General features: G+C 42.6%; 2 protein-coding genes across 2 annotated transcripts in view; one reads left to right on the top strand and one right to left on the bottom strand.

Annotated features, from left to right (window-relative positions):
* LOC137428074 (protein mono-ADP-ribosyltransferase PARP12) overlaps window positions 1-26388 on the bottom strand; it is a 1016466-nt gene that overhangs the window by 340222 nt on the left and 649856 nt on the right. The gene's annotated exons all lie outside the window — the stretch shown is intronic.
* The window catches only part of LOC137427941 (beta-1,4-N-acetylgalactosaminyltransferase 3), a 236156-nt gene that overhangs the window by 78832 nt on the left and 130936 nt on the right, over window positions 1-26388 (top strand). Inside the window, exons 11-12 of the mRNA XM_078770980.1 lie at window positions 6725-6828; window positions 6955-7741. Coding sequence (XP_078627106.1) covers window positions 6725-6828; window positions 6955-7741 — 891 coding nt within the window. The remainder of the gene's footprint in view (window positions 1-6724; window positions 6829-6954; window positions 7742-26388) is intronic.

Raw genomic sequence — 26388 nt, 5'->3', positions numbered from 1 at the left:
TGGCTTGGGGCACTCCAGCCTTGACAGAGCGAGAGGAGATGAAAGTATTATGTTGAGAGCGACACATTGTCTATAAGAGTAGAGGAAGTTGGTGACCCATGTGTGGAGTTGGCCTTGTATGCTATAGGCAGAGATTTTGGAGAGTAAGGCAGGATGATAGATTGCTAGACTGTATCAAAGCCATGAGATACATTTGTCCAGAGAGATGGCCTGTTCTCATGTCTGACATTAAAGGCTTCCATCCATCATTTGGTGAGTATAAGCAGCATATCCAAGGTAGAGTGACCTGGTCTGAATCAAAAATGATGATCTGAGATGAGGCTGTTGGAGGAAAGGAAGGATTTCAAAAAATTGCAATGATGGATTCCATGACCTTGCTGATGATTGGAGTTAAGCTGATAGGTCTGTAGTTGAGGGAATTAGTTTTTGCACCATTTACAGTCACGTGAAAAAGTAAGTACACCCATGTAAAGTTTTGACTTTTTCAACATATTTCAACATACAGCTATTTGATCTTCATTTCAACAATATTGATAGATAAAGGTGATATAATATAACAAATATCATGAAACATTTACATTTTGTAGTCCATTGTATAATTTAAATAAACATAAATGCAAATTTCGCATGTGGAAAAATTAAGTACACCCTTGGTTCTAATAGGTGGTATTGCCCCTTTGGCAGAAACAACCTCAAGTAGGCGTTTCTTATAACTCTCTACCAGTCTCTGACATCGACTGGGAGATATTTTTGCCCACTCCTCCATGCAGAATTATTTCCGCTGTGTGAAGTTTGAGGGGTTTCTTGCATGCACAGCTCGTTTCAAATCCCCCCACAACATCTCGATGGGATTTAGATCCGGGCTTTGACTTGGCCATTCCAGAACCCTCCATTTCTTTCTTTTCAGCCATGCCTTGGTGGATTTACTGGTATGTTTAGGGTCATTGTCATGTTGCAAGGTCCACCTTCGGTTGAGATTCAACTTTCCGACAGATGGCCTCACATTATCCTCAAGCATCCTCTGGTACAATGAAGAATTAATAGTGGATTATATGATGGTGAGCTGCCCAGGCCCTGATGCAGCAAAGCTGCCCCCAAACCATAATATTTCCACCACGATGCTTTACAGTTGGTATCAGGTTCTTGTGGTCAAATGCTGTCTTTGGTTTTCGCCAAACATGTCTTCTGGTACTGTGGCCAAATTCCTCTACCTTTGACTCATCTGTCCAGAGCACATTGTTCCAGAAGTGCTAATCTTTGCCTAGGTGTTCATTGGCAAACTTTAGTCTTGCCCTCATGTTCTTTCTAGACAGCAAAGTTCTTGTCAACCCTCGACTCTGATTCTGCAACTGGACCCGACGGCATCAGCCCACGGGTCCTAAAATCCTGCTCTGCTGCTCTATCTCACCCTCTCTCTGTTCTCTTCACCCTCTCTTTTGCTCAAGGTCAACTGCCATCTGCTTGGAAATCAGCCAACATCACTGCTTTGCACAAAAAAGGTGCAAAAACAGATCCTAGCAACTACAGACCAATCAGCCTTCTCCCAATTATCAGCAAAGTCATGGAATCAATCATTGCTTCGGATATGAAATCTTTCCTCTTCTCCAATGGCTTGATCTCTGATCATCAATTTGGTTTCAGACCAGGTCACTCTACTCTGGACATGCTGCTTCTGCTGTCTCAACAATGGATGGAGGTCCTCAATGCCAAACAGGAAATTAGAGCTGTCTCCCTCGACATATCACGTGCCTTCGACACGGTCTGGCACCCCGCTCTGCTCACCAAACTCTCCTCCTTTGGTATCCATGGAAATCTCCACGCATGGCTGGCGGACTTCCTCTCTAGTCGTCGTCAACGTGTGGCCCTGAATGGGTTTCTCTCATCTCCTCTTCCTGTTCAGGCTGGAGTTCCCCAAGGCAGTGTTCTGGGCCCCGTGCTTTTTCTGGTCTTCATCAATGATCTCTCTGACTCTCTCGAAAATCCTCTCTATCTCTTTGCTGATGACTCCACTCTCTGCCGCTCCATTCCTCTTCCCTCAGATCGGCAGTCTGCTGCCTCCTCACTCTCTGAAGACCTGGACAAAATCACAGACTGGTCAAACAAGTGGAACATGTCTTTCAATCCTGACAAATCTCACACTCTTACTATGTCTCTCCGAAAAGATCGACTGGACAACCCTCCCATCTACTTTCTCAACAATCCTCTCCAAGAAGTTCTGTCGCTCAAGATTTTGGGTCTCACTATCTGCCATGATCTTTCTTGGGAAAACCACATTTCCAAGCTGGCCTCCAAAGCCAGTCGCCGACTGGGCATCCTCCGTCGTGCGAAGTCCTTCCTCGGCACACCTGAGCTCCTCACCACATACAAGGCTTTCATCCGCAGCTCAATGGAATACTGTTCTCCCCTATGGGCCGGTGCTCCTGCCTCACACCTAGCTCGGCTTCACGCTGTTGAAACCAAAGCTTTCAGAATTATTGGAATCTCCCGCGATGAAGCTATCTCTGAGGGCCTTTCACTCACTCACCGCAGGCAGGTAGGTGGTCTTTCTGTCTTCTACCGACTCCTCTCCGGCCTTGCACCCCCAGCTCTCTCTGTGCTCTGTCCCCCAAATATTCCTACAGGTCGCACAAGATCTGCCAGCAACCCTCTGATGGTTAAACTGCCGAAATCTCGGCTCTCTGCTCACCTTCACTCTTTCATTCCTCTTTTCTCCCGCCTCTGGAACAAACTCCCTCACTCCCTTCAATCCCACTCCTCCCTCCAGGTCTTTAAAACAGCTGTTCACCACCATCTCTTATCTTCCCCCATCCAAAACCTTGATCTTTTCTACCCCCGCTAATTCACCCCAGATCCACCTTGTTTGAAATTCCAACTTCTTTCCTGGAAGTCCTGGCAGTGTCCATATGTTTTATACCTCTCCCACCGCCCCCTTCCCATGCCCCCCCCCCCCCAAAGCCCTCGCCCTCTCTCAGATCTCTCGATGTCTCCATGTCTCTCGGTCCCTGCTCTCAAATGTTGTGTTTGTGTCCTTCCCCCTCTTTCCCCATCTTGTCTACCGCTCCCGATGTTATATGTTTTATGTGTCGGTTTGTCTTTCTGTGTGATTAATGTTCGCTCTTTCACGAGCCTCGATCTTGTATACAAAAAAAAAGAAAAAAAAAAAAAAAAAAAGGTTTCCTCCTGGCACACCTCCCATGTAGATCAAATTTGTGCAGCCTCTTTCTCATGGTAGATCGTGCACTTTGACATCAACAGTGGCAAAAGCTACCTGTAGGTCCCGTGATGACATTCTGGGGTTCTTAGAGACTTCTTTCAGCATCTTGCGGTCTGCTCTCGGGCTGAACTTGCTGGGGCGGCCTGGCCTGAACAATTTGGCAGTTGTTTGGAATCTTCTCCACTTGTAGATGATCTTCCGGACAGTCGAATGATTGATTTCAAATTGTTTGGAGATCTTTTTAAATCCCTTTCCAGACTCGGAGGCATCTATAACCTTCTTTCTGAAGGCCTCAGAGAGCTCTTTTGATCTAGGCATGGTGACGCCGCACACTTCAACAACAAAGAGTAAACCAAACTAAATGTCTGAGGTTTAAATAAGACAGGTTCCTCCAAGATCCTCTCTTACGATGTTCTAATCATTTGCACCTGAGCTGGTGCACCTGAATCTAATTTTAGGTATTTGAAGTAGTGATAAATGTAGGGGTGTACTTACTTTTTCCACATGCGAAATTTGCATTTATGTTTATTTAAATTATACAATGGACTACAAAATGTAAATGTTTCATGATATTTGTTATATTATATCATCTTTATCTGTCAATATTGTTGAAATGAAGATCAAATAGCTGTATGTTGAAATATGTTGTAAAAGTGAAAACTTTACATGGGGTGTACTTACTTTTTCACGTGACTGTATGTAATGCAGTGATTGTGGCTCATTTCCAAGCAGATGTAAGATTACCTCGGGCAAAGGATAGGGGGAAAAAACAGGGTGAAAGGATGAAAACAAATGATAGGCAGAGGGAGGAAGTGCAAGAGCAGCAGAGCAGGTTTTTCGGACACGTGAGTTGATGCCCTCTGGTCCGGTTGTAGAGTCAAAGTCGAGGGTTGACAGAAACTTTTCAACATTCTCAGGTGCAAAAGACACATAATCCAGGAACAGTTAGGTGCGACTGGGAAGAGTGGGTATAGAGAGTGAGGGGTTGGGGACACAATATTTGTAAGCAAAACAAGGAATTGAAGCATTTGGCCTTCTCACGAGCAGAGTCGGCTGCGGTGCCATTTTAAGTGAGGGAAGGGATGGAAGGGGAACATACACCAGCGACAGACTTAACATGTCACCACCAAGTGTTAGAGGAAGGAGATAGGTTTGAAAGTTCAATCTTGAGGTTGGGCAGATATTGTTTTCTGGCTATCCTGAGAGTGGATAAACATTTGTTGCAGTTTTATCTGCTTTTTTAGGTCAAAGGGTGAAAGGATCAATGGTCAAGGTCACAAATTTTAATTTACATCTAATTGACATGAAAATTTTAACAGGGTTTGCACATTGTGTCACTGAAAACTATTGTTTTGGAGGGGAAAAGGTCAAATGCCAATTTCACATAAAATCATCAATTTCCATCCTATTGACTTAAAATTTGAACAAAATTTGCATATTGGGTTACTGAATTTGTCAATCAATCAAAAGATGAAAGGCTATTGTTTTTGAGGTCAAATGGGCAAAGGTTAAAGTTACACAAAATCATCAATTTTCATCCAATTGACTTGAAATTTTAACAGTGTTTGGATATTGAATCGCTGAAACCTATTGCGTTGGATGGTAGAAGGTTAAAGTCAATTTCACATTCAATTTCCATCCTATTGATTTGAACAGGATTTGCATATTGGGTTACTGATTTGGTTCACCAAAATCAGAACGATCAATTTAGCCATTTTTACATACCAATGGTTTCCGTGACAACAATTTCACCCCATTATAATCAAATGGGACTTTTGTGAATTTATTATTGCCACACCTCAATAGTTTTTCAATATATCAAATTTAAACTTACAAACCTTTTTTGTATCCATGTGTAGAAGATGTGTGTAAAACTTGGTCAATATTATCTAAAGGTCAAGGTCTAGGGCTCTAGGCTATCCAAAACATCCAAAACACCTCTTAGGATTCAATTAGAAAATGTATCAGCCAAATTTGTTATGATAGGATAAAATACTTGCAATCATGCAAAACTTGATAGGTCAAATTTCAGACATTACCAAATTGCTGTTTCATTTCACTTATTTTTTATTTGCATTTTGCAAGTATCGTGCTATGCATGACATCTTTCTTGTATTGTGTCTTCCACCATTTTTTAACATGACAGTAGAAGTCATATTGTCGGTTTTTATCAGACAAATACAAATCTGGATTATTTGAGGTGTCGAAGCTTCATTTGGCTATCTTTCATGGTCCTTTTCATCCTGTCTGTAGTGCCATTGTTGGATCCAGTCTGGCTAAAAGGTGTCTTGCCAGAGCATCCCTACAATCCAAGTTATACAATCAGGGGATTGCCATTGCTGCATAACCAGGAGCTGCAGTTTGTGAGATGTGACACACACACACACACACACACACACACACACACACACACACACACACACACAAACACAAAAACACACACTTGGGTGCACACTTGAATGGGCAGCTCTGAATTCGCTCCCATTTTACAATGTCAGCACAACATTTCAACAAATCAAAAAGCCGTCATGATGTTCTGAAATTGTTGAGCTGTTTTTTTTTACATATTTCATAAGACAATTAGGAAACCATTACCGAGATGATGAGACCATGAGGGCCAGTTACATGTCATGCATGCAAAGGTGCCAGGGTAGGGGATAGGATGGATGAGTAAATTATAAAAAAGGAAAGAAAATAAAGAAAATTGTGGGAAAAAGGGAAATACGGTTATAATGACATAGGAGTAAAAGGAGAAAAGAATCGAGTGTTCATGCAACTGATGGGGAACATTAGCAGTGACATTAGGCCATTTTTTTTCCAGATGTTATATATCGATGGGTCCATGGTGTGATAATGAAAAAACAGGCTCCTCGTAAATTATCAAATACAATTGATTTCGTGTAACACAATGTGAATTCAGGCCAATTTTCTCTTCCTTGAATACTTTGATATATTTTCATGCCAAACTTCATCCTACTCATAAATTCATGGAATTAATTTACTATGGCTTAATATGAATGGTTAACTTATGGTGGAACATCCAGAGCAATTTTTATCACATACAGCTAGCACTATCATCATGACGAATGATTTGCATTTCTACCAGGTGCATCTGACGTACGTCTATCCAAACGACTACACGAGGCTAACGCATGCTGAACGAGAAAATGTCTGCACATACAACGAATCACACAAACATCCAGCCAGGCGAGTGGTCACGAAGGCAGAGAAATAAGGCAAGAATGACACATTTATCAGTAGCTGGTACCTGAAATCTATAATGAGTCATCAGTCAAAAATGAATTTGCTTTTGAAATGGATTTTTGAGCTAACAATTTCAAAACCTCGGAAAATTTACTACAAATTGCCTATCCGCAAATTCAACTTTTCAAGCGGCAGCAATACCGAACCTTTAACGCTCTCGTCTCACTTCGTAAGATCCATGCACGCTGAGCTGCAGATGAGACAGCCACAGCAATCACATTTGTTCTTTTTATATTCCTTTCGCAGGTTTGGGTATAATCGATACATGGAGATGGGTCTTGGCAGCTTGGATGATGATCTCTCTGAAGATTTGTCTTATGTCTCCAGAGTGCAAGCAGAAAGTGTGACGGGTCAGTTCAATCTGCTTCTGTCAATCAGAATTTTTATTTAGAGTGCTTGTAATGGTAGAGCATCATGCCGTACCTTTCTGCGAAATTGTTGTCTTTGCCTTCGGTGTTTTTTTGTTTTTTTTTCAGATGCCGGACATAATGGTTTGGGTGCTTATTATGCAAGGCACATAAGCCCAGAAGACATTGGAAAGATCTCTCTTCACAGCAGGATAACTGGACTCTTTGGAGCATTGAACAACAATGTCACAGCTCTGCTAACACAGACTCAAAAACATACCATCAAAGACCTGCATAGAGAAATAGGAAAACCTTTGAAGGTGGAATATGGTCTTGGTAATGGTCAAGCTGGAATGGAGAGCTTAAGTGCACTGGGGCATGGCAGGACTACAAATAACTCACAAAAGGCAAAACGTCTATTACAAGCAGATAAAGTACATCAATCTGCTGGGAATTGGGAAGGTGGAGAAATCTGGGACCATTTGGGAAGTTATCAAGACACGGTGAATCAAAACAATGTGAAACCACTTATTAGTATGGAGACCCAGGACCCCATTTCTCTGAATCCTGGATATGGCTACACAAGAGCTGCAGAAAGACACGAGATGACGGGTTTAAAATACAAAACAATCACCAATGGAATGATTGGTCTTGAAAAGCAAGTCCGCTCTGCAGACAAGACTCAATTTGGGTATAACAATGGCAATGATATACGAATAACCTGGCCTAGGAGAACGGGTCGGCCTTTGGCAAGATGGCAGAACACCATTGGTGTATCGACGGTGGATGTTGAGCGATTGCAATCAGATCAAATAAAACGACATTGCAACACATCAGGCAATATGCTCATTGGATCCCAGGAGGCAACAGCTATCGCAAGCGTCTTCATGAGGCAGCTCAACATCCAACACCCAGGGTATGTAGTGATTTTGCTCATCATCATTAATCGTTTTTGTTTTATTTCTGGATATTCATTATACTTTAAAAATTGTATTTTTTGTTGTTGTCAGTAATTGCATTTCAATTCTGTGAAATGGTTATCTTTATCACATACTTTATAGTTTGGTATATGGTAGTCTATTAGTGTAGACGATGGACTATCATGTAGATGTGGAGAGAATGAAGCAGAGATTGAGTAGGAGGGGTAGGAAAGAGATGGTATATGCTTGACAGCAAGGATGGTGTATGTTTGACCCTTAATGGTATGTAATTGTATTTGACAGCAAGATAAGAAAAAGAAAATCGCACCCATGTCTGGAGGAAGCGTTTCAGATTGGCATTTTTACTATGAAATAGGCAAAGCCTAGAAAAGAACAAAACCTTTTAGAATTACCCTTTAGAATTACCCTTTAGAATGAACCTTTAGAACTTTTTAGAATGACCCTTTAGAACCCATTAGAATTACCCATTAGGACCCTTTAGAATTATCCTTTAGAAATATCCTTTAGAATTACCCTTTAGAATTACCCTCGAGGATTACCCTCTAGAATTACCCATTAGAATTACCCTTTAGAATTACCCTCGAGGATTACCCTTTAGAATTACCCTTTAGAATTACCCTTTAGAATTACCCTTTAGAATTACCTTTTAGAATTACCCTTTAGAATTACCTGTTAGAATTACCCATTAGAATTACCCGTTAGAATTACCCTTTAGAATTACCCTTTATAATTACCCTTTAGAATTACCCTTTAGAATTACCCTCGAGGATTACCCTTTAGAATTACCCATTAGAATTACCCTTTAGAATTACCCTCGAGGATTACCCTTTAGAATTACCCTTTAGAATTACCCTTTAGAATTACCCTTTAGAATTACCCTTTAGAATTACCTTTTAGAATTACCCTTTAGAATTACCTGTTAGAATTACCCGTTAGAATTACCCGTTAGAATTACCCTTTAGAATTACCCTTTAGAATTACCCTTTATAATTACAATTTAGAATTACCCTTTAGAATTACCCTTTAGAATTACCCTTTAGAATTACCCTTTAGAATTACCCTTTAGAATTACCTTTTAGAACTACCCTTTAGAATTACCTGTTAGAATTACCCGTTAGAATTACCCTTTAGAATTACCCTTTAGAATTACCCTTTATGATTACCCTTTATAATTACCTGTTAGAATTACCCGTTAGAATTACCCTTTAGAATTACCCTTTAGAATTACCCTTTATGATTATCCTTTAGAATTACCCTTTATGATTATCCTTTAGAATTACCCTTGATGATTATCCTTTAGAATTACCCTTGATGATTATCCTTTAGAATTACCCTTGATGATTATCCTTTAGAATTACCCTTTAGAACTATCCTTTAGAATTACCCTTTATGATTATCCTTTAGAATTACCCTTTATGATTATCCTTTAGAATTACCCTTTATGATTATCCTTTAGAATTACCCTTTATGATTATCCTTTAGAATTACCCTTTAGAACTATCCTTTAGAATTACCCTTTATGATTATCCTTTAGAATTACCCTTTATGATTATCCTTTAGAATTACCCTTTATGATTATCCTTTGGAATTACCCTTTGTGATTAGCCTTTAGAATTACCCTTTATGATTATCCTTTAGAATTACCCTTTATGATTATCCTTTAGAACTCTCCTTTAGAATTACCCTTAATAATTAAACGGTAGTGTAGTAAGATTTTTCTTCTTCATTTTTTATGGATGGATGGAAAGAAGTACATTGCCAAATAGTGAAGTGGCTTCACCGTTTCAAAATCAGAGGTAGGATTTTTTTCTTGCTTTCTTTGACATCTTGACAGCTACAATATGAAGAAGCCATTGATTGTTTCTTCTAGAAAATTTGTGATGTAAAAAGAGGACTACTTCCACAGCACCCTGAAATGGATCTGTCCTGGGTTGATTCCCCATTCTGAAACGTTTGCAAGTTTTGTGGTTATGCGCAGATTCCCCACCGGTGTATAGAATATAATAGAGTCAAAAACAATTATATTCCACAGTGGCATCAATAATTGTTGCAAGTTAATTGTTGTTGCAAATACCATTTATCCAAGCAATACTACTCTTGACATGTGCGGTGGCATCTGTCAGTACTGGGGATGTTGTTGGCTGATAAATACCCCAATAAGAGTAGACCACTTGCCACCAGCACCAACATTCAAAATCCCTGCCAACTTCGGTTGAAGCCATGTCTGGCCAGCAAGTTCGTGAAAGACTTGAGACAAAAAACGTTCAGGTTGACCCTACAAGTAGCTAGGGGGTAATGATTGAGGCCGTTCAATAAGTAGGTGGAGTAATTAACGGTCTGGGCATTTAAGTAGTACTCTATGATAATGTTATCTTGCTGTTTTTTGGCACTTATAGCATGAAAATATTTTTCTTTGTTTACATATTGATTTAAAACTCATTGAGGAGATTATACTTAATCACTAGAATTATCCTCTGATACTTAATCACGAGCTTGTACTTAATCACTTAAACACATTAACTATGAGACATCAGTGTATTTTAAGTAAATTATATGACATTAATTAGTCAGCAATTGGCAAATTGACACAGTAAGTTTGATATCAATCTCTGGTAATTTAGCTGCACATTAGGTGAATATGACCATGAGCGTCAAGGCAAGTCAAAAAGTTCCTGCACATCAAATTCAGCAATATGAATTATCCACGAGATATGTGAGTCGGTAGAAATGCCATGTTTGTGATGGAAATGTTACTGCTTAGCAGAACTAATAGATTGTTTGGAACTGACCCTGGTTTCACTTATCCTTGATGTACATTATGATTTAATGTGCTTTCAGACTGGGTGGTTGTTAATGTACAGAGTAGTCACCATACATATTCTTCATCATACGTATTTCTTCATCATATGTATTCTTCATCATATGGACTCTTCATCATACATATTGTCGTGTGACTACCCTGTGTGGTAAACACCTCAGGGTAGCCCGGATGACCAAACGAGCTTTAACACTCCAAGGCATTCAATCAAAAATACAGCAGAGTTAATACGCGTGGGGGAGCAAGAGGGAGGGGGGAAACCGGAGCCTTACCTGAAGGGCTTGCACCCGACGTCTTCACACCTGGATAAATAATCTCAACCGACAAAGGTTTAAAATGTACAAGAATAAATGCCGGCTTTATTAAAAGAAATGCCGGTAATACAAAATAATGCACGGTAAATAAAATCCTAAATCCTAAATGGGACGTCCCCACACACAGATCCAGTGCACAGATCCAGTACACAGACAAAGGGAAATATAATGACACAAAAATTAAAGGTGTGGCTGGCACCTATCTGCGAGCTTTGGTTTCAACAGCGTGAAGACGAGCTAGGTATGAGGCACGAGCACCAGCCCAGAGGGGAGAGCACCGAATCTTGTCAGGAATTGTTTCAGGCCCACGTGCGCGCAATCCAGACACGGCTCTGGCTTTGGCGGGAAACGCACGTCGTTGGCGCAAACTAGTCCTCACTGCGCGTCTTTTCACTCCGGGCCTCGGGTGCAAATCAAATGGGCCGCGCCTGTCCACTCGCTGTTCCTGCTTGGAAACCCGCGGTTCTCAGTCCGTGGCTCTTCCACCCCATGACCACCAGCAGTATGTTGGCACACGGCCGCCCGCGTTGAGATCCAAAATCAGAGGAGAACCAAAAGGGCGTTGATGCGGAGAGAGATAAAAATGTGATGCTGAGAGAGAGAGACCGAAATACGATCGTTCTCCAACAAAGTTCAAAACGAGCAGGTGCAAGAGGGAATCACACCCGTTCATGATGGTCTCCACCATGAGAAGGCACAAGAGAGAGTAAATGTCCACTAGAGCGTTCTTTAATCACCCAGGTTCTGACATCATGTGGGGTGCTTCGCCAATCAGTGAGTCAATTCTTACCAGTCCTTCTCTGCTCCTATCAGCAAGTCCCATCCTACCCAGTCTTGTGCCAATCAAATCCCACCCAATCACGGCTCCTCTGGGCATGGCTGCGGCCTGCCCATCCTTGTGGTGATGTAATGGCTGAGGCACCAGCGGTATTGTTCCAGTCCTGATTTCCGAGGTGGTTTTATTATTAATTAGTGTAGTTTAATGGGTGATTTCAGCTAGTGTCCAGTGCGTTGTTATAAGGAACACAGCAATAGATTACAGAGGGCACGACACACAGGGGATTTATTAACATAATCCATAAACTAATTAACACGACCCTACCCCTCGTGATGGGAACGCAGATACACCTTACACGTCATCCCGGCTAAACAAGTACATACTTATTACATGGTGGTTCTTCTTCATCATCATGACATACAGAGCATGCTAATTTATGCAAATCTACCTGGTTCTAAATTATCACTACCCCCTACAAACATAACAATATTCTTCATCAAATGTATTTTTGATCATACGTTTTCTTCATCATACAGAATCTTCATCATACAGATTCTTCATCATACATATTCTTTATCACACGTGTTCTTCATCATACTGTTGCGGTTTTGGAATAAAGGTTAATTCCCCCTCTTAGTTAGTTGCACCACAACATGAAGCCTCGCGATAGTTCAGTTATTTCTTAGTAAATGTAAGCGTAGTCCTTTCCTGTGTTTAGTTTTGCGTTGAGTAGGCCAGTGAGCTTAGGTGCTTTTGGTTTGGTGCTGAAATGCCACGTGGTAAGCCTTCAACAAGCCTGGCAAGGCCGAAGGGACGAGCTGCAGGGGGAGTGGCCGGTAAGCAACGAGCCGCCAATCAGGGCTCGAGGGGAGTGGCTTACCAATGCGGCAGGAGGCGGGGCTTGGAACATTCGGGTAAGATCGGGGAGGTGCCATATAAGGCCCGAGCCCATTAAGAACAGCAGCAGAACGGGCGTGAGTCAGAACGCACAGGAACGCATGAGAGGAGAGAGCTGTGAGAGTTCCTCAGGCAGAGTTCGTGGAGTTGGAGTTCGAGAGAGAACGCGGCAGAACGGGTGAGATCAAGAACGAGAGACGAGGAGTGAAAGTCGCCCAGCCATGAACAAGTCAAAGTGCTTGAATTGACTGTTGTAATAGCCTCGTTGTACACGAACTTGCCCCGTGCCCTGTACCCTGCGCTCTGCTGCTGTATTAATCGCGCGCTCGAGAGGACGACCCGTGTCGGGCCACAGACGTGCGATCTCCTCCTGCCTGCATTTCTCCTGCATACGTGCCGTGACCGCCAGAGGGCTACACCACGAGCGAGCTGTCCGGGAGCGACCGGCAGCAAGGCGCGTTTCGCGCACGAACCTGCTCTTCTTCCATTTCCCCGTGTGAGTGATAGGGCTCGTGTCTGGCAAATAAGTAAGATTGATTAAGCTCTGCTCTGTGTCCCCCTTTGCTTCATCATTATCATTGTACATAATAGTGTAAATAAATTGTGTTCTTCCTCTGATTTGACCATCCTGTCCCTTCCATCCATTGGCTTCACATGGTACGAATAAAACCGCTCGAATCTGGTTCCAATAAAAGTAACAACACGAGTCACTAGCATACTGCTAGGGCGTAATCGATTAAGCATGGCTTGTGCGAGGCTCGATCCCCGCTTTCGTGGCAGCGTGGGTTAAAGGTATGTGCGAATTTGTCTCGATACCCTTTTTCACGTTTGCCCGGAAGTGGCGATTCGGTCTCGCGGACCTGAAGACCCAGGGGGAAAAAAAAGGGCTTAATCCCCCCTTTGTAACGGGAACGGGCTTCGGGAGATCCGCAACAATACTTATTCTTCATCATACATATTTTTCATCATACAGCATATTTTTCATCATACGTATTCTTCATCAAACGTATTCTTCATCAAGCGTATTATTCGTCATACGTATTATTCATCATACGTATTCTTCATCACACGTATTCTTCATCACACATATAATTTATCATACATATTCTTCATCCTACATATTATTCATCATACATATTCTTCATCATATGAATTCTTCATCAGATGTATTCTTCATCATACGTATATTTGACCATACATGTTCTTCAAGCACATGTGTAATTTTTGTTCAGGGAATGTTATGCTCATGTGAATTGATTCTGTATACAGTCGTGGCCAAAAATATTGGCACCCTTGCACTTCTTTCAAATAACTTTCAATAAAATTTCTCGAAAAAGAAGTTGAAATTGACAAAAGTATTTGGTCTCCACAATTACTTATTTCACTGTTAATATTACCGGACCTTTGTTTTTGATTCAGAACATAGCATATCCTTTTAAATCAAAAAAGAAAAAGAAATGGCATTGACAAAATTATTGACACCCCAGACTTAATATTTGGTAGCACAGCCTTTGGGCAAAATAACTGCAGTCAAGTGCTTCCTGAGCCATGAATGAGCTTCCTTCACCTCTCTACTGGCAGTTTGGCCCACTCTTCTTGTGCAAACTACTCCAGTTCTCCCAGATTTGAAGGGTGCCCTCTCCCAACTGCTGTTTTCAGATCTCCCCAAAGGTGTTCAATGGGATTTAGATCTGGACTCATTGCTGGCCACTTCAGAACAGTCCAGCCTTTTGTCTTGAACCATTCCTGAGTGCTTTTTGAAGTGTGTTTGGGGTCATTGGCCTTCTGCAAGACCCATGACCTTCGATGGAGACCCAGCTTTCTGACACTGGGTTCAACATTGCGCTCCAAAATGCCAAGGTAATCTCCTGATTTCATGATGCCATGAACACATTCAGGGCACCCAGTGTCAGAGGCAGCAAAGCAACCCCAAAACATCACTGATCCTCCTCCATGTTTGCCTGTAGGGAAGGTGTTCTTTTATTTGAAGGCTTCATTTTGTTTTCTCTAAACATAGAGATGGTGTGCTTTACCAAAAAGCTCTAATTTGGTCTCATCCATCCAAAGAACATTCTCCCAGAAGGATTTTGGCTTGTTCAGGTGTGTTTTGGGAAACTCCATTCGGGCTTTCCTGGCAGTGGGGTCCTCCTTGGTCTCCTACCATAGAACCCCCTTTCATTGAGTTTGCTCCAGATGGTGCGAGTTGAAACTGTCGTACCTTGTGTCTGAAGGTCAGCTTGAATCTGTTTGGCAGTTGATTGAGGTGCTTTCTCCACCATTGAACAATCCTTCACAGCAATCTTCGATCAGGTTTTCTCTTGTGGCCACATCTAGGGAGGTCGGCCACAGTGCCATGGGCCTGAAACTTCCTGACAACATTGCATAAGGTGGACACAGGAACATCAAGGTCTCTGGAGATGGACTTGTAGCCTTGAGATTGTCCATGCTCAGCTACAATCTTGTGTCTGACCTTCTCAGACAATTCCCTGGTTTTCTTTCTTTTCTCCATACTCATTGCGGTACACACAGTGACACAAAACAGCAGAATTGCTCCTTTTCTCTGTTCAAACTGGTTGAATGAGTGACTTTTATATTGCCGGCACCTGAAACTCACTGCAGGTGAGTTCAATTTCAAAGTAGAGGAGAATCACCTCCTTGAAATCTAATTATTTATAACAACTTCTAAAAGGTGCCAATAATATTGTTGTGGATATGAGGATTGTGTTTTTGTTATTGTGTTTTTTTATTGTATAGTACATTGTAAAAATATCGCCCTCCTTGCTCCAGTTATGTATAACGGTCAAAGTGCGTCCCGTAATTAGTTCATAAACACCACACGTTAGCCAATCATAGATTTCCCCCCTTGTTGACAGTTATATCCTTATTATGTGTATTAGTGTAAGGCTGTGTCTTCCATTAATTGAAACACTCCATTGCACTGCATTAAATAAGAGTAGATCCCCTTTCATTCACATTCCCCTTCCAACAATTGCCAACTGTTCCCTCCGCGACTCCATTCGCCACGAGGTCGGCTTGGAGAAGGGGGAGGAGCTGCCGACTCCTGGGCGTGCCCGCCCATCGTCATCAAGGGCGGAGCCAGAGGGCCGTGCCGACCAATCAGGGCCGAGGCGAGCTGACCGATGGGCGTGTCCTGGACACCAGCGGCTTGATCGCCTGAGGCGCTATATAGAGCGCGCGCGAAAGCAAAGGAAGTTGTTGTTGGACTAAGCAAGAGAGGAAGAGTTGGACTGAGTGGGACTAAGAGTTGGACTAAGCAAGAGAGGAAGTTGTTGGACTGGGTTGGACTAAGAAAGAGAGAGGACCCGTCACGCCAGACCCCCCACCAGCAGCGTTGGCTCCACCAAGCAGCTCCGACCCGTTACCCCGCGCAGTGACGCGCACACGACAGGATCGGTGGCATCGGCGGCCGTCGAGGTCCAGCCCGACGTCCCGTGCGGGATCAAGCTGCAGCCAGCTCCGTGCCTTCCTCCCCCTCCAGCCACCCACCTCCTGTCATTCCTGCCTGCAATTTCCCCATTCGTGTACGTGAGTTTGTTCTGTTTGTCTTGTCCCTGGGTTAATTAAGACTGTAGGTAAGCTAGCGATTTTCACTGTGTCTCTGATTTCTTCTGTAAATTATTTTATTATCCTTCCTTCTCCTTGGTTTCTTTGATTGTGTAAATAGTAGGAATAAATTTAGTAGCATTTCAAACCTTTTTGTCTCCTTCTTCTTCTTCTTCACATCCGTGTCGCCTTTGTCTTTTCCCTATTGAATATCTGTGGCGCGATTTTGGCCAATGTTCAGGAATCGGGTTAGTTGGGGTAACTGTTAGGGCCGCGGCGCCATCTGCTCGGCAAATTAACATATTATCCGCGGTCCGTAACAATATTGTACAGCCCATTTTAGGATTTCTGTGTGGAATAAGCTAAGATTTAGTAATTTTTTCAGCTTTTCTTGTTTTGTTCCACTGCAAACCAAAGAAATACAAATGTGCATACCAAAATATATTTTAATTTCAACAAGTTTCTAGAGGAAATGGTGCATTATTTGAAAAAAGTGCAAGGGTGCCAATATTTTTGGACACGACTGTGAATGTAAGAGATCCCAAAGTGCTCCTTTGTATACTTTTTGAATCAACATTGATTTTTGCATCCAAAGAAAAAATTGTTGCATCCGTTAAGAGTGTTGAAATCAAGCAATTTCTTTGCCATTGTTTATAAGCAGAAAGAAATGTTAGTCGGGGGAGAAGGGCCTTACTAAGAGAGGTGACCAAGAACACGAGGGTCACTCAGGTTGAGCTCCAGAGATCCTGCGTTGAGTTAGGAGAAACTTCCAGGACAACCATCACTGCAACACTCCACCGATCTGGGCTCTATGGCAGAGTGGCCAGGCGAAAGCCTCTCCTCAGTGAAAGACAAATAGCTGGGCGGCTTAGCTAAAAAATTCGGATCGATTGTGCCTTTTCCCTTAAAAGCATGAAACTTGGCACATGGCTAGAATACCCGAAAAGAAAGATTTTTAGTCCAGGGGGCACCCCCAATTTCACCCCATATGGCGGCCATCTTGAAATCCAAGATGGCCGTCATACAAGACCTATTTTGATGAATATCTCCATAATTAGAACAGATATCAAAATGGTTGAAGTGCCTATCTACATTTTTAGGGTCTAGGAATCCAATGGCAACATCAAATATTCAATAGTATATGGCAGCCATCTTGAAATCCAAGATGGCCGCTATAACAGACCTGTTTTGATGAATATCTCCATAATTAGAACAGCTATCTAAATGGTTGTGCCAGAAGTGCCAAGTGCCATGCCAGAAGTGCCACAAATGGTTGTGACATGTGCCAGAAGCTTTCAGTGATGATATGGTTACAATTTGGGACAGGCAAGAACATGCGATTTATCTCTGCACATGATATAGCCACAGCTCTTGGCCCTGAGAAATCTAAAGCCCTCCCCATGTTTCATGCACTAACAGGGTGTGACACTTCTTCAGCGTTTAATGGGCGTGGAAAGGTAACTGCACGGAATGTGTGGGAATCATTCCCTGAGCTCACAGAGGTACTAGCAGAAATTTGCCACCAGAGCACAGAGATAACTGAAACCTGCATGAACGTCATTGAGAGATTTGTTATTCTGTTGTATAATCGCACAAGTACTGCTACTGACATTAACATTGTACGAAAGAAACTGTTTGCAAAGAAGGGCAGACCAGTGGAATCAATTCCACCAACACATGATGCCCTTGTGCAGCACATAAAGCGGGCAGTATACCAAGGCGCACTATGCTGGGGACAAGCATTGCATGCTAAGCCTGATCTACCAAGCCCCACTGAATGGGGTTGGCAAAAAACGTCTGCTGGCCAGTTCAAACCAATATGGACAACACTTCCAGAGGCTGCAAAGATCTGCAATGAACTTGTTAAGTGTGGGTGCAAAAAAGGATGTACTGGTCGTTGCCGGTGTAAGAAAGCTGCACTTCCCTGTACTTCTCTCTGCGCATGTGATGGAGAATGCAGCAAAGACTAGAAAACCACAAGATGGCACAGTTACAGTCTGCGATGTCATAGACACTTTTAATCACTGAAGAATGCCAACCTGTTAAGAGTATTTATATGCATTCCCAGTATGCATGATACTATGCAAAATTAATATTTTCATATGACTGCTTAATATTTTATGTTACCATTGGATTCCTAGACCCTAAAAATGTAGGTGTAGGCACTGCAACCATTTAGATAGGTGTTCTAATTATGGAGATATTAATCAAAACAGGTCTGTTATGGCGGCCATCTTGGATTTCAAGATGGTTGCCATATACTATTGAATATTTTATGTTGCCATTGGATACCTAGACCCTAAAAATGTAGGTATAGGCACTTCAACCATTTTGATATCTGTTCTAATTATGGAGATATTCATCAAAACAGGTCTTGTATGACGGCCATCTTGAATTTCAAGATGGCCGCCATATGGGGTGAAATTGGAGATGCCCCCTGGACTAAAAATCTTTATTTTGGGGTATTCTAGCCATGTGCCAAGTTTCATGCTTTTAAGGGAAAAGGCACAATTCATCAGTTAAGCAACCCCACTAACATGAAAGCCCACAGAATCTTGTTTCTCACAGTCTGAGCGTCCTTTAGGTGCTTTTTTGCAAACTCCAAGCGGGCTTTCATGTGTCTTTCACTGAGGAGAGGCTTCCGTCTGGCCACTCCGCCATAAAGCCCAGATCGGTGGAGTGTTGCAGTGATGGTTGTCCTTCTGGAAGTTTCTCCCATCTCCACACAGGATATCTGGAGCTCATCCAGAGTGACCATCGGGTTCTTGGTCACCTCTCTTACCAAGGCCCTTCTCCCCCGATTGCTGTTTGGCCGGGCGGCCAGATCTAGGGAGAGTCCTGGTTGTTCCAAACTTCTTCCATTTAAGAATTATGGAGGCCACTGTGCTCTTGGGAACCTTCATTGCAGCAGTTTTTTTTGTAGGCTTCCCCAGATCTTTGCCTCGACACAATGCTGTCTCTGAGCTCTGCAGGCAGTTCCTTCGACCTCATGGCTTGGTTTTTGCTCTGATATGCATCGTCAGCTGTGAGACCTTATATAGACAGGTGTGTGCCTTTCCAAATCATGTCCAATCAATTGAATTTACCACAGGTGGACTCCAATCAAGGTGTGGAAACATCTCAAAGATGATCAAGAGAAATGGGAGGAACCTTAGCTAAATTTAAAGTGTCATAGCAAAGGGTCTGAATACTTATGTAAATGTGATATTTCAGATTTTTCTTTTTAATAAATTTGCAATAACTTTCTAAAATCCTGTTTTCTCTTTGTCATTATGGGGTATTGAGTGTAGATTGATGAGGGAAAAAATGAATTTAAACGATTTCAGCATAAGCCTGCAACATTACAAAATGTGAAAAAAGTGAAGGGCTCTGAATACTTTCTGAATGCACTACATATATATATATATATATATATATATATATATATATATATATATATGTATGGGGCAGCAACTGTTTGGATGATTACCCGAGTTCCGTTGCAAAGCATTGGTTGGTCAAGGTTGTGCAAAAGCATGATTGGTAGTCCTATTTTCAGAAAGAGGTTGTGATGTTGTGATGTGGATTGCCTGAGGGCTCAAGGCTGTTCAGGAACTCTGTGGGGTATGTAACTACTGCATCATTACTCATGGCTTTGTCCATTGATTTGTAGGAAGTTGCATCTCCTGGGAAGCTTTGTGCAAGTTCACAGTTTGTTTTTCCTGGTTCATCATTTGGAGCAAGAAATACATGCTCACATAGCCACTCAATGTCATTTGAGTGTTGCAGTATGTTATAGTACACCCTCGACTGGATATCTTTGGCTGAAGATATCACGGTCCCCAATTTCTGTGATGGAATGATGAAATATCCATCACTAACATGAGGCACCTGACCATCTCCAGTCCTCGACAGCAGCTTTGCAAATCGACCAACATCGTGATCACGTTGAAGGAATGGTCACATGTTTGTCAGACGAAGACTTTTATATACTTACAAAGATGAGGAGATTTGATGCAAGAATAAAATCGCCTTGGTTTCCGTGACATCATGCACAATTGGAAGAGTTTGGTGGAAATGTCTTGACAACACCAATAAAATCCAGCCTATGAGGTCACTGCTCTTGAGATGGTCCTTCAGCGTTCGGTCGAGAACTTACACTTCCAGTCGATGTGACATTGTAGCGTCATCGCAGAAGATGACTTTAAACTCATTGAGGAGGGATGCCAAAGCTGAGCCACATTTGGTGGCACACATTGGTGTTTCTGTGCCAGTGAGGTTGAGTGGGATCTTAAATGTAGAATGGGCTGTTCATCCTCCGTGAAAATGAGCAACATTCCCACTGCTAGCAGCTGCCATTGCGACATGACCACAGGAACAAACTTTTGTGATAATGAGGTCCATGAGAAATGTTTTACCTGTGAGACCAGGAGCATCCAGGAAGATATACCCAGAATTAATGTGTGCCATCATCCTGTTATAAACAACCATTTGGTCGTCCGTAAGCTGTGGCTCTGTTTGTTCAACGTGATTAAAAAGTGTGACCCAGTTATAATGTACTTATTTTGGAGAATTTCGCTCACTGATCTGTCATCATCCTGATGTCACTCTCAAATCAACAATCCGTACACATCCAGCATCTGGCTTCCCATTAGCTCCACATTATCTGACAGCCAGATGAGTAACTCATTGATGACGTGATAGTTGCAATCTATGGTTGGCCCTGAACCAATTTCTTTTGGATGATTTTATATGATCTTTTGTCAGTTTTCCGACAACAATGATAAATATATTGTTGCGGTTCTCTCGCCGGCCTTCTTCCCCTTATCAAGGGGGGATTAATCCCCTTGTCTTTACTGGCCTGGCGGAACCGAGACTTATTACATCCTTTCCGGGCGAGCGCAAAATCGGGTTTCGGGACCAAATTCTCGCTCGTACCTAAGTACTCGCGCCGCCACGGAAACGAGGTAGCAAGCCTCACACGAACCACGTGAGGTTGGAGTACGCCGAGCGGTTTGCGTACACGTGATCCGCGCAGTCTCAATTAATGGACCCCGATTTAAGCGGTTCTATTCGTGCCACGCTTAGTCAAATGGAGAAAACACGGGAACGATCGAATCGGGAAGAAAGAAAGAACAGATGGGTTTAATGATTCCCACACGTATGTACAGTTCAGGACGAAGAGACACAGAGCAAGCTTAGACAGTCTTACTTATCCCTGGGACAATGGGCCCGTCACTCACACAGGGGATTGCAGATGTCGATGTTCAACAACGCACCGATGTGGTTGTCCAGGCTCGGCCCCGTCCGGCTCTCCGTGGTCCACGTGCGTCCCGCGAAGATGGTGATAGGCGAAGACAGGGACTCGTAGCGCGTCTCTCGAACGAAGCAGATATCGGGCGGAACGGCAAGGGGCAGACTTTTACGGCAAAGGGCGGTCTTTTACGGCAAAGGGCGATTACTCAGCCATTCTTATGCAAGTGCGGCAAGGCTCATCAAGCTCATCAAGCACCGCGCGTTCTGGCTGTAAGTTCAACAACGAGCACGTCCTTTCCCGAACTGGTGCAAGTTCTCTTTAATGTCCTTCTCCCTCCCGGCAAGTCCTTCCAAGGGCTTTGTGCATCGGGTTATATAGGTACGCCCCGCGAACCTTCTGGAACTCACCAGACTCTTCCCACCACGCCCTCTGATGCCACCACCTCTGAGCCCTGATTGGCGGCTCATGCTTACCGTCATCGCTTCTGCCGCTCCGCCTCGACTCCGCCCCGATCCTCCTCTGCCTCCCTCGTGTTAACTCGCCCAATATGAACCAATGTTAACGCAAAAGGGGTTGAGGCTACAGACGTAGGATGATTGGTAGAAGTAGGGCCTATTTCCTGGCTTTACACAACACAGAACTAACATAGGAAATGGCCTATTCTCACACATACTAAGAAATAACTATACTACAAATGAGGCTACATGTTGCTTGTGTGACTATCTATGGGGGGCAAACCTTTAACATTTATTGAACTCACTGTACAAACCTCCAAACCGTTACAATATATATATATATATATATATATATATATATATATATATATATATATATATATATATATATATATATATATATATATATATATATACAGTATATATATATATATATATATATATATATATATATATATATATATATATATATACATATACAGTATATATATATATATATATATATATATATATATATATATATATATATATATATATATACATATATATATATATATATATATATATATATATATATATATATATATATATGTGTATATATATATATATGTGTATATATATATTGGTGTTTGCACACGAGCGTTTGCACTTTAATCAATCAACATATATAGGTTACATACATACATACATACACGCATACATTGCATTCAGAATGTATTTAGACCCCTTCACTTTTTTCACCTTTTGTTATGTTGCAGCCTTATGCTGAAATCGTTAAAATTCATTTTTTCCCTCATCAATCTACACTAAATACCCCATAATGACAAAGAGAAAACAGGATTTTAGAAAGTTTTGCCAATTTATTAAAAAGAAAAATCTGAAATATGACATTGACATAAGTATTCAGACCCTTTGCTACGACACTTGAAATTTTGCTCAGGTTCCTCCCATTTCTCTTGATCGTCTTTGAGATGTTTCTACACCTTGATTGGAGTCCACCTGTGGTAAATTCAATTGATTGGACATGATTTGGAAAGGCACACACCTGTCTATATAAGGTCTCACAGCTGACAATGCATATCAGAGCAAAAACCAAGCCATGAGGTCGAAGGAACTGCCTGCAGAGCTCAGGGACAGGATTGTGTCGAGTCACAGATCTGGGGAAGCCTACAAAAATATTTCTGCAGCATTGAAGGTTCCCAAGAACACAGTGGCCTCCATAATTCTTAAATGGAAGAAGTTTGGAACAACCAGGACTCTTCCTAGAGCTGGCTGCCCAGCCAAACTGAGCAATCGGGGGAGAGGGGCCTTGGTAAGAGAGGTGACCAAGAACCCGATGGTCACTCTGGCTGAGCGCCAGAGATCCTGTGTGGAGATGGGAGAAACTTCCAGAAGGACAACCATCACTGCAACACTCCACCGATCTGGGCTATATGGCAGAGTGGCCAGACGGAAGCCTCTCCTCAGTGAAAGACACATGAAAGTCCACTTGGAGTTTCCAAAAAAGCACCTCGAGGACTCTCAGACTGTGAGAAACAAGGTTATGTGGTCTAATGAAACCAAGATTGAACTGTTTGGCCTCAATTCTCAGCGTCATGTCTGGAGGAAACCATGCACCGCTCATCACCTGCCCAATACCATCCCAACGGTGAAGCATGGTGGTGTCAGCATCATGCTGTGGGGGTGTTTTTCAGCAGCAGGGACTGGGGGACTGGTCGGGGTTGAGGGAACAATGAACGTAGCAAAGTACAGAGATATCCTCAATGAAAACCTGAAACAGAGCACTCAGGACCTCAGACTGGGCCGAAGGTTCACCTTCCAACAGGACAATGACCCTAAGCACAAAGCCAAGACAACACAGGAGTGGCTTAGGGACAACTCTGTGAAGGTCCTTGAGTGGCCCAGCCAAAGCCCTGACTGAACCCAATCGAACATCTCTGGAGAGTTCTGAAAATGGCTGTCCACTGACGGTCCCCATCTAAACTGACAGAGCTTGAGAGGATCTGCAGAGAACAATGGCAGAAAATCCCAAAATCCAGGTGTGCAAAGCTTGTCGCATCATACCTAAGAAGACTGACTCGAGGCTGTAATCGCTGCCAAAGGTGCTTCAACTAAGTACTGAGTTAAGGGTCCGTATACTTATGTCAATGTGATATTTCAGTTTTTTCTTTTTAATAAACTTGCAAAACTTTCTAAAATCCTGTTTTCTCTTTGTCATTATGGGGTATTGAGTGTAGATTGATGAGGGAAAAAATGAATTTAAACGATTTCAGCATAAGGCTGCAATATAACAAAATGTGAAAAAAGTGAAGGGGTCTGAATACCTTCTGAACGCACTGCATATATATATATATATATATATATATATATATATATATATATATATATATATATATATATATATATATATATATATATATATATATACAGACTTGGCATTTAATATGGAATATTTTTTTTTCTTGACTTGGGTTTACTTTCTTAACTCAGTATACCAATCTGGTGAGTTTCCTTTACGCTTCGGTGATTTCTTTGTCAAAAGAACCATGTCACTGATTGTCTGTCGCAGCAAGAAGTCAATACCAGGATTATATCACAGGTGGCGTGACAAAATGTACGGACAGGTACATTTGACGATTGGCTTCACAATCGGGTATATAAGGGTTGTTGCGTTCTGTATTAGTGGAAAACAACTGCTGCACGTCGACAAAAGTTATTGCCGCTTCCCCTGGAGATGGTCTGTCAACTCGACAATGCTGTTTGTCATGGAGTGGTGGCTTTACGAAATTCCGGCATGAAACAGCGTGTTATTGCTCGGCAGTATGGCATCACTCAAGGTCAGGTGTCACAGATCCTGAAACGAAATGCTCAGAGGGGTGTCCCTACTCCAATACTGAGGCCAGGACGTCCCCACAGAACCACAAGGAGGGATGATCGCCAGCTGCACCGGTTAGTCTGCAATGGCCGTACCAAGTGAGCTAATCGGCTTAGGGCTGAGTGGCAGCAACTGACTAATGTGCCTGTATCCAGAAGGCGAGTCGACCAACGACTGGTTCAAGCAGGCTATCGTGTCAGGCGTCCCCTGAGAAAGCCACGTCTGACCAGACAACACCGCCAGCACCGATTGCAGTGGGCCAGAGAGCACCGTCAATGGCAGCCAGGACACTGGAATCACGTGATCTTCAGTGACGAGTCTAGATTTCTGGTCTATCGTCAAGATGGCCGCGTCCGAGTGCGCAGACAAGTGCATGAAGCCTACAACGAAGATTGTATAGTGCCAAGAGTCCAAGCTGGAGGTGGTGGGGTGACCGTTTGGGCTGCTTTTCATGCAGGGGGCAAAACTGACCTGGTTGTTCTGAATGGAAACCTGAACCAGTTCAAGTACAGGGTCATTCTGGAAGAAACATTGCTTCCATTTGCTCGTGCAGCCTTTCGAGGAAACTTTGTCTTCCAAGAAGACAATGCACGGCCTCATCGTGCTCGCATGATCCAACACTTTCTTGCTGACCGTGGTGTAGAGCATATGGAGTGGCCTGCCATGTCCCCAGATATGAATCCGACAGAGAACTTTTGGGCAGAATTAACGCGTCAAATCGATCACTTGGACCAGCAGCCGACCTCTGTGCGTGAATTGCAGCAGGCTATTGTCACTGCATGGCAAGCGATTCCTGTCCTTACCTTGGCAAATCTCGTGAACAGCATGCCTCAACATGTACGTGCTCTCCTGTATGCTCGTGGGGGTTACACGAAGTACTGAACTGTAATTTTACTGTCCGTAATCCCAGTCGTAACTTAACTTTTGTTTTTGTTAAAAAAAAATTTGGCTAATGTGCAAAATAAAGAGATACTTCTGGAAAACGCACAGAAGTTTAACACAGTACTGTCCATGAATTGAGTTCGATATCAGTTTGCATCACTTTCAAGGATCAATTTATTTGCTTCGAAATATCAAATGTGGTTTTTGTTTCTTTTAAAGGTCACATTAACAAAATCTAGAATAATTTCAACATAATTCCAATGAACTTTTGGTTCTAAGTCATCTTGAAAAGTAAGTTCACCCCCACAAAAAAAATATTCCATATTAAATGCCAAGTCTGTATATATATATATATATATATATATATATATAGTTATGGTACTCGGAGCGGAATCCCACTGCCGGCACTGATGTGTTACGGCCCGGGGTTCGGGTTTACTACGAGGGGGTTAACCTCCGTTCCCTCCCGAACTTACCGGACCTGCGGCTGCCACGCACGGATAACTTAGTACTTAGCAGGCTGCGAATCAGCAACTATGAACACCGATTGGTCCTTCACGCGATAGCTTACCTGTACCACGTGACGGTCCCAATCGGAGAACGCACTGTACGTACCATCTGGCGGTTTCCTTTGTTCCTTGATGGAAATTTAGACGGCCGAGCGAAAACCGTTGGTAACTGCCTGGCTAATGCTTAAGCCGTTACGGTCGATGTTAACCTGGATACGAACAATGGCGGATCAATGAAGGAAAAGACATTCACGGACAGAGAGAAAAGGAAAACGTTTTAAAAATTTGATTTAT

Source organism: Myxine glutinosa, chromosome 1 (assembly GCF_964187855.1).
Source record: "Myxine glutinosa chromosome 1, kmMyxGlut1.1, whole genome shotgun sequence".
Lineage (NCBI taxonomy): Eukaryota > Metazoa > Chordata > Myxini > Myxiniformes > Myxinidae > Myxine > Myxine glutinosa.
This window is presented reverse-complemented; position numbering and strand designations above follow the sequence as displayed.